This window comes from Typopeltis vanoorti, chromosome 3, assembly GCF_054136105.1.
Source record: "Typopeltis vanoorti isolate ZY-2024b chromosome 3, IOZ_Tvanoo_1.0, whole genome shotgun sequence".
NCBI classification, from domain to species: domain Eukaryota; kingdom Metazoa; phylum Arthropoda; class Arachnida; order Uropygi; family Thelyphonidae; genus Typopeltis; species Typopeltis vanoorti.
In genome coordinates this window covers 112778419-112793822 of record NC_143551.1, presented here as the reverse complement: position 1 = coordinate 112793822, position 15404 = coordinate 112778419, and the positions used below count along the sequence as shown (strand labels likewise).

The 15404-nt window shown below is 35.5% G+C and overlaps 1 protein-coding gene across 3 annotated transcripts in view; it reads left to right on the top strand.

Moving 5' to 3' along the window:
• The window catches only part of LOC150108473 (PX domain-containing protein kinase-like protein), a 307545-nt gene that overhangs the window by 30579 nt on the left and 261562 nt on the right, over window positions 1-15404 (top strand). For all 3 annotated transcript variants that reach the window (XR_016548134.1, XM_090390804.1, XM_090390803.1), the window contains exon 3: window positions 9873-9969. Coding sequence is in view for 2 of the 3 variants with exons in the window: in XM_090390804.1 (XP_090246930.1) it covers window positions 9873-9969 (97 nt within the window). In the remaining variant the exon portion in view is untranslated. The remainder of the gene's footprint in view (window positions 1-9872; window positions 9970-15404) is intronic.

Below are 15404 nucleotides of genomic sequence, written 5' to 3'. Positions count from 1 at the left end.
CTTTTCCATCGATCTGTAACTAAAAATATGACGAACATTTCTGAACTTTCCCAGTTCAGTAACGTCAGCAGTCTCGTAAAAATTTCCAGTAATTCCATTGGGGAAAGGGACCATGCAGTCGCAGTCTTGTCCTGGGAGAATGCTCAGCATGTGGAGTTTTCAGTCAAGAAAGAGTTTGTGACATTACAAAGCTGGCAATTATGACAAACTTAGGAGACAATTTTATCAATGCCATGGCATAAGAAACTACATGGAACAAATGTCATTAGAGCATGGGAAGCAGTCAAGGATTGTTTGAGTGAGGTATCAGAGTGAACTGGTCAGGAGGATAAACTGAGTAGGGATTAAATGGGTGAGTATAAATATAAAACAGGAGCTGCAAAAAAAGAAAACATTGTGGAAGGAATATGAATAAAAGGTGATCAGCATGCCATTGAACAATATAAAGCACAATCAAGAAGGGTAACAAGTATGGTAAGAAAAGCTAAATCAGACTTTGAGAGAAAATTAGCTAAGCAGGCTAAAGCAAGCTCAAAAGAATTTTATTCACCACATAGCAAATAAGAGAAAGAATGATTATAGAAAGATAACTTCACTCAATGCTGATAGTAGGAAAGTGACAGAAGCAGGAGAAATAGTTCAGTTACTAGTGATCACCTTGCAAGATTATATCATCCAGGTGGTGATTTTGCAGTTACTCAATCAAAGAATTTCAAGTCCATTTAAACTACTCTATCACTTGCCTTAACCTCCCTACTGGCTAGGACGTCTATAGACGTCCAACTAAATCTGGATATGTTTCAGCCCACCTGTTTAAAGAACCTGGATAAGAAGTGCAATTTGACTGTCATGTCCATTAGAAGGTGTGATAAACCCTCATGCTGAAGAGAACGGTCAATCGGATTATCTCCCGTTCGTAGCTGCCTCTCAGTTGCCTATAACAAGAAACGGACTTTCTTGTTCCATGCTGGTTAACTGGATTTTAGTTATATATGATAGACTAAAAATAGAGAAATTATTTATATTTTTGTTTTCTCTTTTTATTGTACAATACAATTTTAATTTCTGGACAAAATAAAGGTCTTGCATAATTTCTTCACTTAAATATTGCCTTACCTTGGAGAACCAATTTAATTATTTATTTTTTGTGCAAATTTTTTTCTAATCGCTTACTAGACAAAAGATTTTTCTTTGTTCTCAAAGAAATTAATTCACGATAATTATTCGAAATATTCTTTTAAAAAAAGAAAAGAAAACCGACTGCTGATGTTCCAGTTTATATTATTTTTATTTTTGTACAAAACCTTCGAAATCGAATAATACTTCACAGATTTCCTTTAGGACACACTTGAGCAACTTTGCTTTATAGAGAATAACATGAAATTCTTTAATCATATTACTAAATTTTTTCTTCGTGTTGTATAGTAATCTGTACTTTCACTTTCTTGGTTTCCTTGTATAATTGGTCATTACAAAATGAACTTAACAGTTACGATTTAAATTTATATTTTCTGCATAATTCAGATATTTTTTCTCTAATTTTTAAAGTAAACGATACATTTGCTTATTTTTATCATTCAAAATATGTATATCAAATGTGAAATTTCATTTCCATATTTTTACAATAGAATTGAATTTTATTTCGCCTCTGATAGTTTACTCCCCCCAGTTGCATTACTATCACACACCCGAAAACTGTTATGAAACATAGGTACAGTTTTTATTTAATTCGTTATTTTTCTCTAGTAATTGTTCCACATAACTTTAATTTTTCGATACTGAAAGTATGTGGCGATTATTATAAATTAGCAAATTATAAATCAGACAATATACGTATTTCCTGATTATTATAAATCAGGAGATTATGTGATATTTGGATATAGGTGAAATTAATATTTAAAATCATCCTTCAAATGCAATATCAGAATAAAGAAAGTGGAAAACCCAAAGTTTCGAAATACATTTCGAAAGCCCGCTCTCGAAATGTATTGGTCTACAGACTGGATTCTGAACACGCCAATGTTTCGTGAAGCCTTATGCCATTCAAAGGTAGACTGAAATGTAAGCAGTATATTCCCAAAAAGAAAGCGAAGTATGGAGTAAAATTTTTTATGCTTTGCGAATCGGAGAGTGAATATCTTTGGGATTTCAAACCTTATACGGGAAAGCAAACTGTAATCGAGCATGATAAATATTCGGATCTCCCCTTGTCGATGTGTGCAGTAATGCAGTTACTAGACCCTTTACTGGGGAAAGGTTACTGCATTATAATGGATAATTACTATATGTGTCCTGAACTCGCTGATTTGCTTTTACAGCATCGTACAGATAGTTATGGTACTGTAAATGCAAAAAGGCGAGATATGCCTCCAGATCTGGCTTCAGGAAAGCTATCGAAGGGGGAAATCCGAACTTATCAGCGAGGGAAAGTCTTTGCACTACGTTGGAAAGACAAAAAAAGATGTTTTTTTGCTGTCTTCCCTGCACAATCCATCAACGGAATCCGTGGAGAAGCATGGTTTGAAGAAAGAAAAACCCATTGCTATGTGTACATACAACGACACTATGGGTGGAGTCGACAGGTGCGATCAGCAGCTATCATTCTACTCTGTAATGAGGAAACAGCATAAAAATATTACAAAAAAGTATTTGGACATGTATTGGATTTTGTTATTTGGAACAGTTTCCTCCTGTACAAGAAAAAATATTTGTCTACCATAACATATCTAGAATACAGAATAGAAATTGCGAAAGCATTGCTGCATGCACATGCACCTTCTTCAGCAAGCAGAAAAACAGGAAATCCTGCCAGACATCTGAGGTTGAACGCTGCTAACTCCAACCATTATCCCGAAAATCTACTACCAACTGCTAATAAAAAAAAACCTGCACGCAAATATTATGTATGTAATAAAAAAAAAAATATCAGAAAGGAAACAAAAATCTGGTGCCCTGAGTGTAAAACTGCTTTGTGTGTTTAGCTTTGCTTCAAGGTGTTCCACGCTGTTCAAGAATTTTAAATTCTGAACAGTATGAAATAAAAAATGTTTGTTTTCAAGACCATCAAAACAGTCCTTTTCAGGACTACAAATATTGAGGGATACCCAAATGCACTGTTTCTTTATCATCCTGAAGGCTAATTTTTAAGTTCTTTTTATGACACAGAGAAACTGGAAAGAGTATTCCAGGTAAAGTAATTCATCAAAACAATAAAAAATAATGAAATAAAATCTACCCTATATATATATATATATATATATATATATATATAAAATGATAAGCCTTTTTATGTCATGTTTATCGAAACGTTTTGAAACTCAGGGGCTACCCTGAGTGTCGAGTCATCAGAATTCAGGGGTGGAACTCCCTTTCAGGTTATCACAATTGAAGGAGAACTGGCCTACCATACCGGAATACGGGGGGGTTGGGCATAGCCCCCCTAGTTAATAAATGAAATATATAAATAATAACGGGAACATTTTCACCTTGCCAACACTCAACATTGATGTGATATGGGTTCCAAATTTCTTGTTTCGGAGATATATATATATATATATATATATATATTACAAAGTTTTGTAATAAAAATTTCTGCTACAATGAAGTTTATCAGAATCAACAATATTATTACTACCTTATTTCTGTTTCTCGTGTGGGAGAAAAACGGTAAAATATCACTCTTATAATTATATGAGATATTATAATGGCAAAAATAGTAAGAAAAAGTCATTTGCACTTTCTCTTCAAAACACAAAGAAAGAACATTGTAAATTCAGTCAGTGGAAAAGAAAATACTACATATTTTTCTTCTGTTATCTGATTTTTTTTCTTGTAGTACAAAGAAATCACTGCATATAACATGAAGTCTGCAGGAGAGAGAAAAAAATCTGGAAATTAGTTACATTATAACGAATAGAGAAATCATGTCAGAAAAAATTTCACGTAAGATTCTAATCTCAGCAGACATAACATTTTCTTCTAGATTACATATCTAAAGTAACTGAACCTTTGCTACTATTTTACACTAAAATGAATGGGTATGTTCCCCAAGTGATTTACGTTTGTAACAGCTGTCTTACGTACAATTTATGAAATAAATTATCTGAAATATCCGCAGATTGATTAGGTCTATATCCCCCCCCCCCAAAAAAAAAAAGATTATGAAGCGCATATGCACCTTTTCTTTGAAAATAATTCAAATCCTCTTTTTCAAGATAATTGTATGATTTAATTTCTAATTTTTGATAATATAAGTGAAACTGATCATTATAAATTAAGCAATTATTTTGACATAAATAATGTATAAGCATGTAAACGAAATATCAGTATTTCTGTTAGGATATAGGTAATCAACAATTGAAAAGGAAACAAGACATTCTTGACATATTCTGCACTACAGCTTGAGGCACTTTAGTGTTCTCCCCTTTCTTCTCAATAGCACTGAGAGTAATAAGCCTTCAACTTTTCCTCCAGCTAAGAGGATATTACCAAGTATTTACAAGACGTAGATTATTTCAGAAATAGCTTCCAGCAGCAGAAGAAGTAATATTTAGATTTTTTTAAAGAAAAACAAACACAAATAATACTACTGAACTTTCTTTTGTGTGGTATGTATATAAACAATTTTGCATGTTGAAAATATACCATATTATTTCTAAAATTTCACATAATTTCAGCAGGCAGTAGAACAGCTGGTTTTAGATTGCAAATAAATAGAACAGATTTAGAAGCTTCACGATACAATCTGATTGCCATATATCTATTGTCAAAATGGTAAAATGAAGTAATTGATTTTGAATGCTGTCTAGAAAAGCTTTCAAACCTGTATAGAAATTTAGAGTAGTTATGAAATTGAGTTCCAGGAGAGAATAAGGAGGGGGGGGGGGCCTTTAGAAAATCTTCAAAATGAGCAGAATGTTGAATCATTCTGTATATGATATTTTTCACATTATATTTTCAACATATCTACGAGGTTATGCACTAGATATTATCGTAATATGCATAATACAAATAAATAAATAAATGACGAATGCGAAGAATCACTACTAAAATATCATTGGATATAAATTTTTGATACCAAAAAGACACAATTGGAAACCGAGTAAAGCAATTTAGCATTTTAATATTTTTTTTTTTATTTTGTCTTTATGAATAACAAAAAATCGTATCTAAATCTGAAATGTGATGATCCATATAATGCTATATGGCTAGAAACAAAAGAAAAAGGACATATTTATTTCAATAAATATTATTTAAAAATATAAATATTTGACATAATATTTTCAAAGCAAACATTTGAAAATTCGAAAAAAAAATTATTCAATTATTATAAGTAAAGTGAAAGAACAATCAGTGCAACTCTTCCGGTGCACTGATTTGTAGAATAAAATACACCAAATTTACTATCACTAAATAGATTCATTGCAAAGGTTGATCAGTGGTGATTTCAGGATTGATTTTTTTCGCATATGTGAAATTCGTTTCAATTTTTCGGAAGAGATACAATAAATCATTTTAGAGGCAAGATAGGTCAAATAACTTAGGACAGTAAATGAAATTCTAAACAACACAATAGACCTAAAGACGGGGGGAGGGGGACACAAAGGTCACTCAGCAACAGTTAATCCACTAATGGCTATGGAATAGCCGTAACGAGATTAACGGCGGAGGAAGGTAATGGCATGATAAAAGGTAGAATGCCGACAAAGTTTTGATCCATGAAAAAAGCTAGGGAGTGTTAAATATTTCATCCACACTGGCCGGTTGGGAGGTTAAATAGTCTAACCACTTATTATAGCAGTAAACAATTAAAACCAAACCCCTTGAAAACCCAAACTGTCTTTTCCACCTTAACAATAAGGAAGCCAACAGGAAGCTACAGACTTCTTGGGAAGACTCTAATATAGAACATTCCTGGAACCCAGTCTACCTTGGTGTGACCCTTGGTCACACTCTTTCATATTAAACACACATAGAAAAAACAAAGGCAAAAGTGAATGCAAGAAACAATATACTAAGAAAGCTTATCTCCTCTAAATGGGATACAGACCCAAGCACACTGAGATCTTCTGCCTTGGCCCTTTGCTATTCTTCTGCTGACTATGCCTGCCCAGTATGGTCCAGATCCTGCCTTGCTAAAAAACTTGACCCAGCGTTGAATGAAAGCTGCCGCTTAATTACAGGATGCCTAAAACCAACACCACTAAGAGACCTGTATACTTTGGCTGGTATTGCATCCCCCTTCAATTCAAAGATCTGCATTCTCAGCTGATGAAAGAAGCAGACGAATGATGAATGCCACCCACTATTCGGCCAGACCACAGTGCCCCCAAAGACTAAGATCCTGACATAGCTTCCTAACTGTTGAACCACCTAAAAGCCCTTCAGAGACAAGACTTCAACAATGGCTTGCACTATACCTGGAGAATAATACTGGTATTCCAACAGCCTAACATCTTCCATGTGGTGCCCACTTGGACTGGAATACTTGGAAAAGCCTCAACAGACTTTGAACAACAGGATGCTGCAAACAGAACCTTATCAAATGGGGCTACCTCACTGGACCAGATAATTGTGAGTGCAGGACAACCCAGTCCATGGAACACCTTCTTTCTTGCCCCCTTCTTCAATCACCTTGTACCAAAGAGGGCCTTATATCCTGCACAGAAAGAGCATTGATTGTGCCAAATACTGGAGGAACATCTGACCATATTTATTGTATATAACTTATGTATAGTTTCTTTTTTTCTCATATTTTACTTATTAATCCCAGTGTAATTCACCTACCAAATTTAAGCTGTTCTCATTTGTAATGTATCCTAATTTGTTAAATAATGTTGTACCACTTGTATTTGAATACGAAATAAAAAGTTACTGATGTGAGAATTGAGGTAGATGAACTGGAGGTACTCAGTATATTGGAAAAATATCAGTGTGAATACAGCAGTGGGAATAGATATGTCAACTTGTATGTATGCTACGAGAATGTGCAAGTGCCTCTGATGAAGTTGTTTAATCTAAGTCTCAGCTCTGGCTAGGTTACAAGAAAGTGGAAAGAGGGTAAGATAGTTCCATTACATAAAGGTGGCTTCAAGACAGAAGTAGAGTAGCAAATTCATTATCAGTTATTATCTCTGTGGTGGTGATTAAAATATTGGAAAAGTCGTTTATAAGTAAAATTCAGAAATAGGTGGATAGGAATTTGATATTCTTCTAGTGGAAAGGCTTAGACGTTGGTTATGCATTATTACTAAATAGTTTAGGGAAATAACAACGTAGACTTGGATATACATTAAAATAACTTTTTAATACAAATCCAGTATTTCGGCAACGTCACGTTGCCATTTTCAACAGGAACTTGTGAGCAAGACACTTGCATGCAGGCACAGCAAACAGTAAATGAAGACGAAGCAGGAAGCTATTCTTTCTTCTAAAGTCCTATTGGCTGCATGAGACTGCCTCAAATTTGGGAAACCTACATCAGAAGACCTTAGCCCAATCGCCCAAGAATACCAACATTGCCTGCTAGGAGGCACCAATAGGACTTTAGGAGAAAGAATAGCTTCAATTTGATATTCTATAGAGGCAGCATGGCTTTATAAAAGGTAGGTCCTGTCTCATTAATTTATTCACATTTTATAATAAAGTGACAGTGGAATTAGATAAAGCGAAATGGCTACATCATGATACTGCTGGACTTTGCAAAGGCATTTGACAGAATACCACATAGAAAACTATTGCATAAGTTGGAGCAAATTGGAATGGATATGTGACTAGTGGCATGGATAGGGTGTGGCTGAAAGATAGAGGATGGTGTATGGTGGAGTGGAATCAAGGCAAATGAGGACGATTAGTGAAGTGTCCCAGAGCTCTGTATTAGGACCGCTGCTCTTTAATTTGTACATTAATGATATAGCAGAAGATTTGAAGTGGGGATATTCTGTTGTTTGCTGATGATGCAAAACTGGAGAGGTCAATAGTTGATAAAGGTGATGTAGATATCTTACATGATGATTTAAATAAATTGGCAGTATGTGCAAAGGACAATGATTGTCAATTTAATGTTGTAAAATATAAGGTAATGCACTTCAGGATGAAAAGATTACATACTTGTTTCATATTATATTGATGAGATTAGGGATCTAGAGGGGATGGTGGATAGAGATTTGAAATTCAGAGGACATATTGCAATATTTGAGAGGATTACTTGGATGTTGAAGAACACATTGACAAGTAAAGATAGGGAAGTTATTATCCCTCTTTATAAGGTTATGATTCAGTCACATGTTGACTACTGTGCACAGATTTTGTCACCTGCATTTCTTGGGGATCAGGAGGTGGTGAAGAGGATTCAGAGATGTGTGACAAAGCTGGTGATAGGTCTGTGGAATGTTCCCTATGAGAAATAGATTGATGTGTGGGTTGTAGAATTTAGCTGACAGGCAGAGGAGAGGGGATATGATAGAAACTTATAAGTTACTATAGGGTTCTATAAGATTGACACAAAAGAAATGCAAAGACTGATGTATCTAACTATCGACCTATCAGTATCTCTGGAGTAGTGGTGAAAATTTTGGAAAAGTTGGTAAGAGATCACTTAAAGAAATGGGTTGACAGAGAAACTATACTTTGCAATGAACAACATGGGCTTAACTAAGGGAATGTCATATTTGAATAAATTGCTCGTGTTTTATAACAATGTAACAGTTGAGTTAGACAAGGTGAATGGATACACTATCATACTTTGGACTTGGCTAAAGCTTGCGACAGGATTAAGTTAAAAGATATGGAGTTGGATTATCAACTACTAGTTTTGATTAGTGGATGGTTGATTGACAGATGTGAAAAATTGGTGTATGGGGGATGTGAATCTGCAAGATTTGAGGTTGCCAGTGTGTACTTCAGGGATCGTCCATTGTTATTCAGTCTTTACATTAATGATATTGGGATGGAATTAACAGGAGACATATAGCTATTTGCTGATGATGCAAAGATTGGTAGGGTAATCATAAATGTAACTGACACGCATCACTTGCAAAATGATCTGAATAAGCTGTAATTGTGGGCATTTGAAAATGGCTGTTAGTAAATGTAAAGTTATACATTTTGATGTAATGAGATATCCAATGTCACATTATTCTGGTGGGATTATGTTAGAAGAAATTGACCAGGCTAGTAATCTTCAAGTTTTAGTAGAAGTTGGAGTTCACGGGGCTCATATAGCAAAGATTGCAAATACAACTCAGGATAATTGCAATGCTGAAATGAACCTTAACATGTACAAATAAGGAAGTCATTTTGCTTCTTTACAAGACTTTGATATGACCTCATCTGAACTATTGTGCACAGATCTTGTACCTACAATTTTGTAGGTCACAAAATTAACATTTGAATTTTATGAATGTGAGAAGCAGACATTCATGGAAGTTGAGAATGAATTCAGTCAAGAAAATGATGATAGATTTTTTTTTTTTCTTATAGATTGGTTCGTAATTGATTGTTGCTCGCATCTGGAGGTTGTGAGTGTAGATAGTGTGAATGAATTTAAGAAAAGATATGATGAGGTGTATAAGCAATATGTGGCCTCTCTTGATAAGTTCCTTACTCCCTGGAGGTCTTTTGTGATAATAATATCAAAGAAATTATTTACTTACCTATGAAAGGATTTATTATTCTAATAAAAATTTACTTCATAAATTTGAAATAAATGAAATTTTCTTATGAAAAAAAAAATGGAGACTGGCATATCATTTCAGTATTATATGATTTCAAAAAAATGGTATTTTTTAATTTTTTACATTTTGAATTCTTATACTTGACATTTTATTTTCAGTTTTAATATATACTAAATGCTTTCATTTTCCTTTACTCAGACTTATATGAATACTATTTTATCACACCCAATGTTGGCAGCATCGTTAACTGTGAAGAAATTTTTAGATCCAGAGAATTATTCTCTTAATTATTTAGGTGAGTATGCTTTGGTTTCGTATTTCAGAGTTACTATTTACATTGGAAGATATTTTGTTTTCACTTTAAACAAAATATTAACATGTCATTGATATTTATTTTCCTGTTTTAGTGAATGATATTGAATTAATGTGGTACAAGGTGTATATTTCAGAGTTATTATTTACATTGGAAGATATTTTGGTTTCACTTCAAACAAAATATTAACATGTAATTGATATTTATTTTCCTGTTTCAGTGAATGATATTGAATTAATGTGGTACAAGGCTAAGGTGTAGACAATGCAATATTCCAGGCTACTCTTACTTCTCTGCCTAAAACGTTGATCTACATACTATCCTTTAATGGGGTGAGGACAGCTTTGTCATATTTAGTGCCATCAAAACATAGTCCTGCCTTTTCTCATGCAAAAGAGATCCCAGCTCATCTGCCCTTCCTCTCAGTAATACATAAATCACCAAACAAGATTAGATCGCTTTGCTTGGACTAATGTTTACCTCCAGTGTTTCCTGGTATAAACATCACATCAATTGCCTCCTCAGCATCCAAGAAACTTGCCATTCTCTTTTGTTTAAGAACCCAACTGCCTATGTTTAGAATACTTCTCACATATTTGAGGTGGTGCACTTAAAACTTCCATTAAAATCCTTGACTCTGTCCAAGGGTGAGCAATTAAGCTCATAGGTGATGCCTCTCTTATAGATTTCAGCACTGTGTCTTTTCTACAGGTACTTCCATGGTCACTTTCCAGTGCATTGGCAACCATCCTACTCCACTTTCTGTTGCACCTATTGATACAAGAGCAGCTGACCCAGAACTCCTTTACTGTACAACTACAAACACATCAAACTTTCTTCTGCTCTTTCTCTTTTATTCTGTCCACCCTTGCCCTATGAAACAGTCTTCTCATGAAGTATTCCCAAACAACTATAACCCGCAACCCGAGTTACTGGGAGAAAAAATCCTCTACCTCTGTTTGAGATTAGTTAACTCACCTTTAGTCGAACGAGACCAGATAAAGGTTCTTCATGTCACTGACTGGAATCGAACTCAGGTCTTTCTGACCAAAGATCTTAGTCTATACTGACTGGGCTATGGAGGCTCCCTAACTGAGATAGATATATTTAATTTCCATTAGCCTACATTTCTTTTTTTGCAACTCACGTTGCAAAAAAAGAAACAACTATGGAGGGAATTTAAGGAGAAGGGTGACCGGCAGGCACATGAACGGTATAAAGCGCAGGCCAGAAGGGTGACGAGTGTGGTAAGAAAAGCAAAAAAGGATTACGAAAGAACATTGGCCATGCAGGCTAAAGAGAATCCTAAACAGTTTTTTAGATATGTAGCAAGTAAAAGAAAAAATGTACATGGCAGATTGATTTTAAAGAATGCCGATGGTAGGGAGGTAACTGAATCAGTTGAGATAGTTGAGTTACTGAGTGAGCACTTTGCAAAAGTATATCATCCAGGTGGTGACATTGCAGAAACGAATAAACCAGTAGATTATACGGGAATTGTGGTTAATGAAGTGGAGGTGGGTAGTCTATTGCATAACCTCAATGTCAATACATCTGTGGGATTGGATGGTATACCAGCTCGTGTTGTACGAGAAGCAGCTAAAGAATTGTCAGTACCGTTGACCATTTTGTTTAATTTGAGTCTCGGGTCTGGGTTAGTCCCGAGCGGGTGGAAAGAGGGGAAAATAGTTCCACTGCATAAAGGTGGTTCCAAGACTGCTGTTGTAAATTACCGACCGATTAGCATATCAGGAATCATTGTCAAGGTCTTAGAGAAAATAGTCAAGAGGAAAATACAAGATTGGATAGAAGAAAATGGGATACTGTATCGGGGACAGCATGGTTTTGTGAAGGGTAAGTCATGCCTCAGTAACTTGCTCACGTATTATAACACAGTGACGGCTGAACTGGATAAGGGTAATGGGTTTACGGTGATTCTACTGGACCTTGCCAAGGCCTTTGACAGGATTCCACATGGAATTCTAATCAGTAAATTGCAGCATATGGGAATGGACATAGGGTTGGTGAGATGGATAGGAGGGTGGTTGACGGAGAGATATCAGAGAGTGGTTTACTCGGGAGTAGAGTCCACAAGACGGCCTGTGACTAGTGGTGTGCCACAAGGATCTGTTCTTGGACCACTGCTGTTTAATTTGTTCATAAATGATATAGGAAATGATCTGAGAGGAACAGTACATTTGTTTGCGGATGATGCGAAGCTGGGTAGGGCAATAGTGAATGCAGATGACGTCAAAATTTTGCAGGATGATTTGGATAGATTGGAGGTCTGGGCTAAGGAGAATGGATGTCAGTTTAATGTGGCAAAATGTAAGGTTATGCATTTTGGGATGAAAAGATTGGCGGCAGTTTACTGCATTGGTGGAACCCTGCTCCAGGAAATTGATGAGGCACGAGATTTAGGAGTGTTGGTGGATAAGGAATTGAAATTTAGGGGACACATTGCAAAAGTGACCAAAATAGCTCATCAAATCACTTGGTTGCTGAAGAATACGTTGACAAGCAGAGACAAGCAGGTTATTGTTCCTCTCTATCGAGCCTTGATAAGACCCCATCTAGACTACTGTGCTCAGATTTGGTCATCTAGGTTTCTTCTTGATGGGGAGGAGGTGGAGAGGATCCAGAGGCGAGTGACCAAGATGATAGCAGGTCTGTGGAATGAACCGTATGAGAACAGGTTGAGGATTTGTGGGTTGCAAAAATTGGTTGATAGGCGGAGGAGGGGAGATATGATTGAGACATTCAAATTACTGAAGGGTTTCTATAAAATTAATTCAGAAGATATTTTTGAGAACAGGGCTGGTTGTGGGAGGACTAGGGGACATCCATGGAAACTGGGCAAAAGTGTGGTTAGTAAAGGTGTTAGAGCTGGGTTCTTTACTTTTAGAGTAGTGAATGAGTGGAATGCGCTCCCTGAGTCTGTAGTGGATGCTGTGACAGTGAATGAGTTTAAGGCGAGGTATGATAGATACTGTATGAATGTCAGATAGTTGTGATGAATATGATTTGGGGCCTCCCTCGATGAGTCTAATGACTCCCTGGAGTTGCCCGTAATAATAGTAATAGTAATTTAGTCCCATGGGGGGGGGGGCAGCATGTGGAAGTTGCTTTACTGCTATATCCTTCAATGGAGAAGGAAGTAGAGACTCTCTGGTTAAATAATTATGGTGTGAAGGGCATGAATATGGAGGCTTCCACCTACACTGTATTTAGGAAGAAAGGGGGGGGGGGGATTACAAACTAGAAAGAAACCCTGCTCTAGAGACGAAACATGTCAGTGGCCACTTCATGCTGCCAGTAAGCAGGGGATGCTGGTATTTTGCTGGGTGATGAAAGACATCTATCACCTAGAGACCTGGTTAGCATTTCCAGAGAGAATGGTATGCTTTTTAAAGCAGCAATACCTGTCTTGCCAGAGCTCCCATCTGTGAAGACAGGCCATACTATGACTTGGCTGGGAGGCTATATACACTGCTCGCACCACTTATTTTGACCTTATTGGTGGTGTTTGCTATAGTGAGAGTTGACTGTGTAATTCATGTTTTTTGTTGAGATATATTTAATTTCCATTAACCTACAGAATAATTGAAATCTTGGAGAATAACTATTGTATAAGAAGGTCGTAGCAACTCTTGACTAAACATACACACATAACCACAGTAATTAGATTTTTTTAATAAGTAATTTGTCCTAAGTATCATAGAACATCTTCAGTACAGTTAATTCAAACAATACTAGGAATCACATGCAGTTAGGGCGCATGCTAACAATGGAATCCCTCTATGCATGCAGTAGCGTGTTATAGAATTGAAAAGCGTCAAAAAAATGTCAAAGATTCAAATCAAAGACGTCTTTGCTGTCTGGAGTCATTCTGAACAAGAACTACACTTGTTTCTAGAGATACTGACCAAACATGTCAGTGGCCACTTCATGCTGCCAGTAAATCAACCTCCTTCATCCTCTCATTAAAGTCACGCTAGAAAAAAGAATTTCCACAGGATATCTCCTTCCTGGATGTTCACATCCAAAGAAAAGAAGATGGTTCTATCTCCAATTCTGTCTATCGCAAGAAGACATTTTCAGGTCGCTACATTCACAATTCTTCAGCTCATCATCCATTACAAAAAATTTGGCATAATTTAATCATTAGTAACCAGAGCGCACAGATTCTGCTCCTTTGAAGAAACTTTAAACCAAGAATTGGAAACGATCAAAAATACAGCCATACAAAAAAAATTGGATACAACTCAAAGAATCATCAGTCATTTCCCCACATATTAACCTAGACAAGAACAAGTCTGTAGGATTCCCATATCTTATGTCAAAGGCATTTCCGAATGTCTTTGAAAAATTGTGAGAAAATATAAATTGGCTGCTACCTACAAACCAGTCAACCAGATATACAATTGGTTACCTTCTAAAGACAAGCATCTCACCTCTGATGCTACCTGGTGTGTACAAGGTCCCATGTTCCTGTAAATTTTCCTACCATGGACAGATAGGTAATCCATTAGCAAACGCATTTCGGAACATCAAGACCATATCCGTCTTATCAAACTGCTGAAATCCAGCCTCGCACAACACAGAATTGAAAACCCAAACCATAGGATCCATTGGAAAAAGACCAAACTTCTACATAGATCTTTATATAAACATGAACGTTTATATAAAGAAAGTACTGAAACACTACGTCACAGACCCAATTTAAACCATAATGACGTTCCTACTATCCCTAAAGTCTGGGAAATTGTCATCCTAAATTGTGTAAAATAATTTTATATATGTTATCTCATTTTAATGTAACCCTTTTTTTTTTCTCAGATATATTTTAATTTAATTCTATAACATGCTACCGCACACATAGAGGGATTCCATTGTAAGCATGCGCCCTAACTGTATGTGATTCCTAGTATTATTTGAATTAACTGTACTGAAGATGTCCTATGATACCTAGGATGAAATATTTACTTATTAAAAAATCGTATTACTGTGGTTACGTGTGTATGTTTAGTCATGAATGTTCCACAGGTTTCATTATACAACATAACTCTTGTGAACAGATTATTTTGAATTAACGAAAATATTTTTTATAAATTTATAAAAAATTTAATTATAAATATATAATATTTATATATTATATAATATAAATTATAATTATAAATAAATCATAACATTATAAATATAAATAAAATATTTAAAAATATAAAAAATTTATAAAAATTTTTATTATCTCTCTCTTATGTTACAGTACCCATGGGACTTGTGGCTGGGATTTTTCAGTAGTTTGTTTTAGTGGGTGAAGTAGTTTAGAGTCAGTTGTACTGTGCCATTGATTTTTCATGATGGTGTTCTCTGTTCCTCCTTCCTTCCACTGACAGTACTTTAGAAACAGTTTCTTG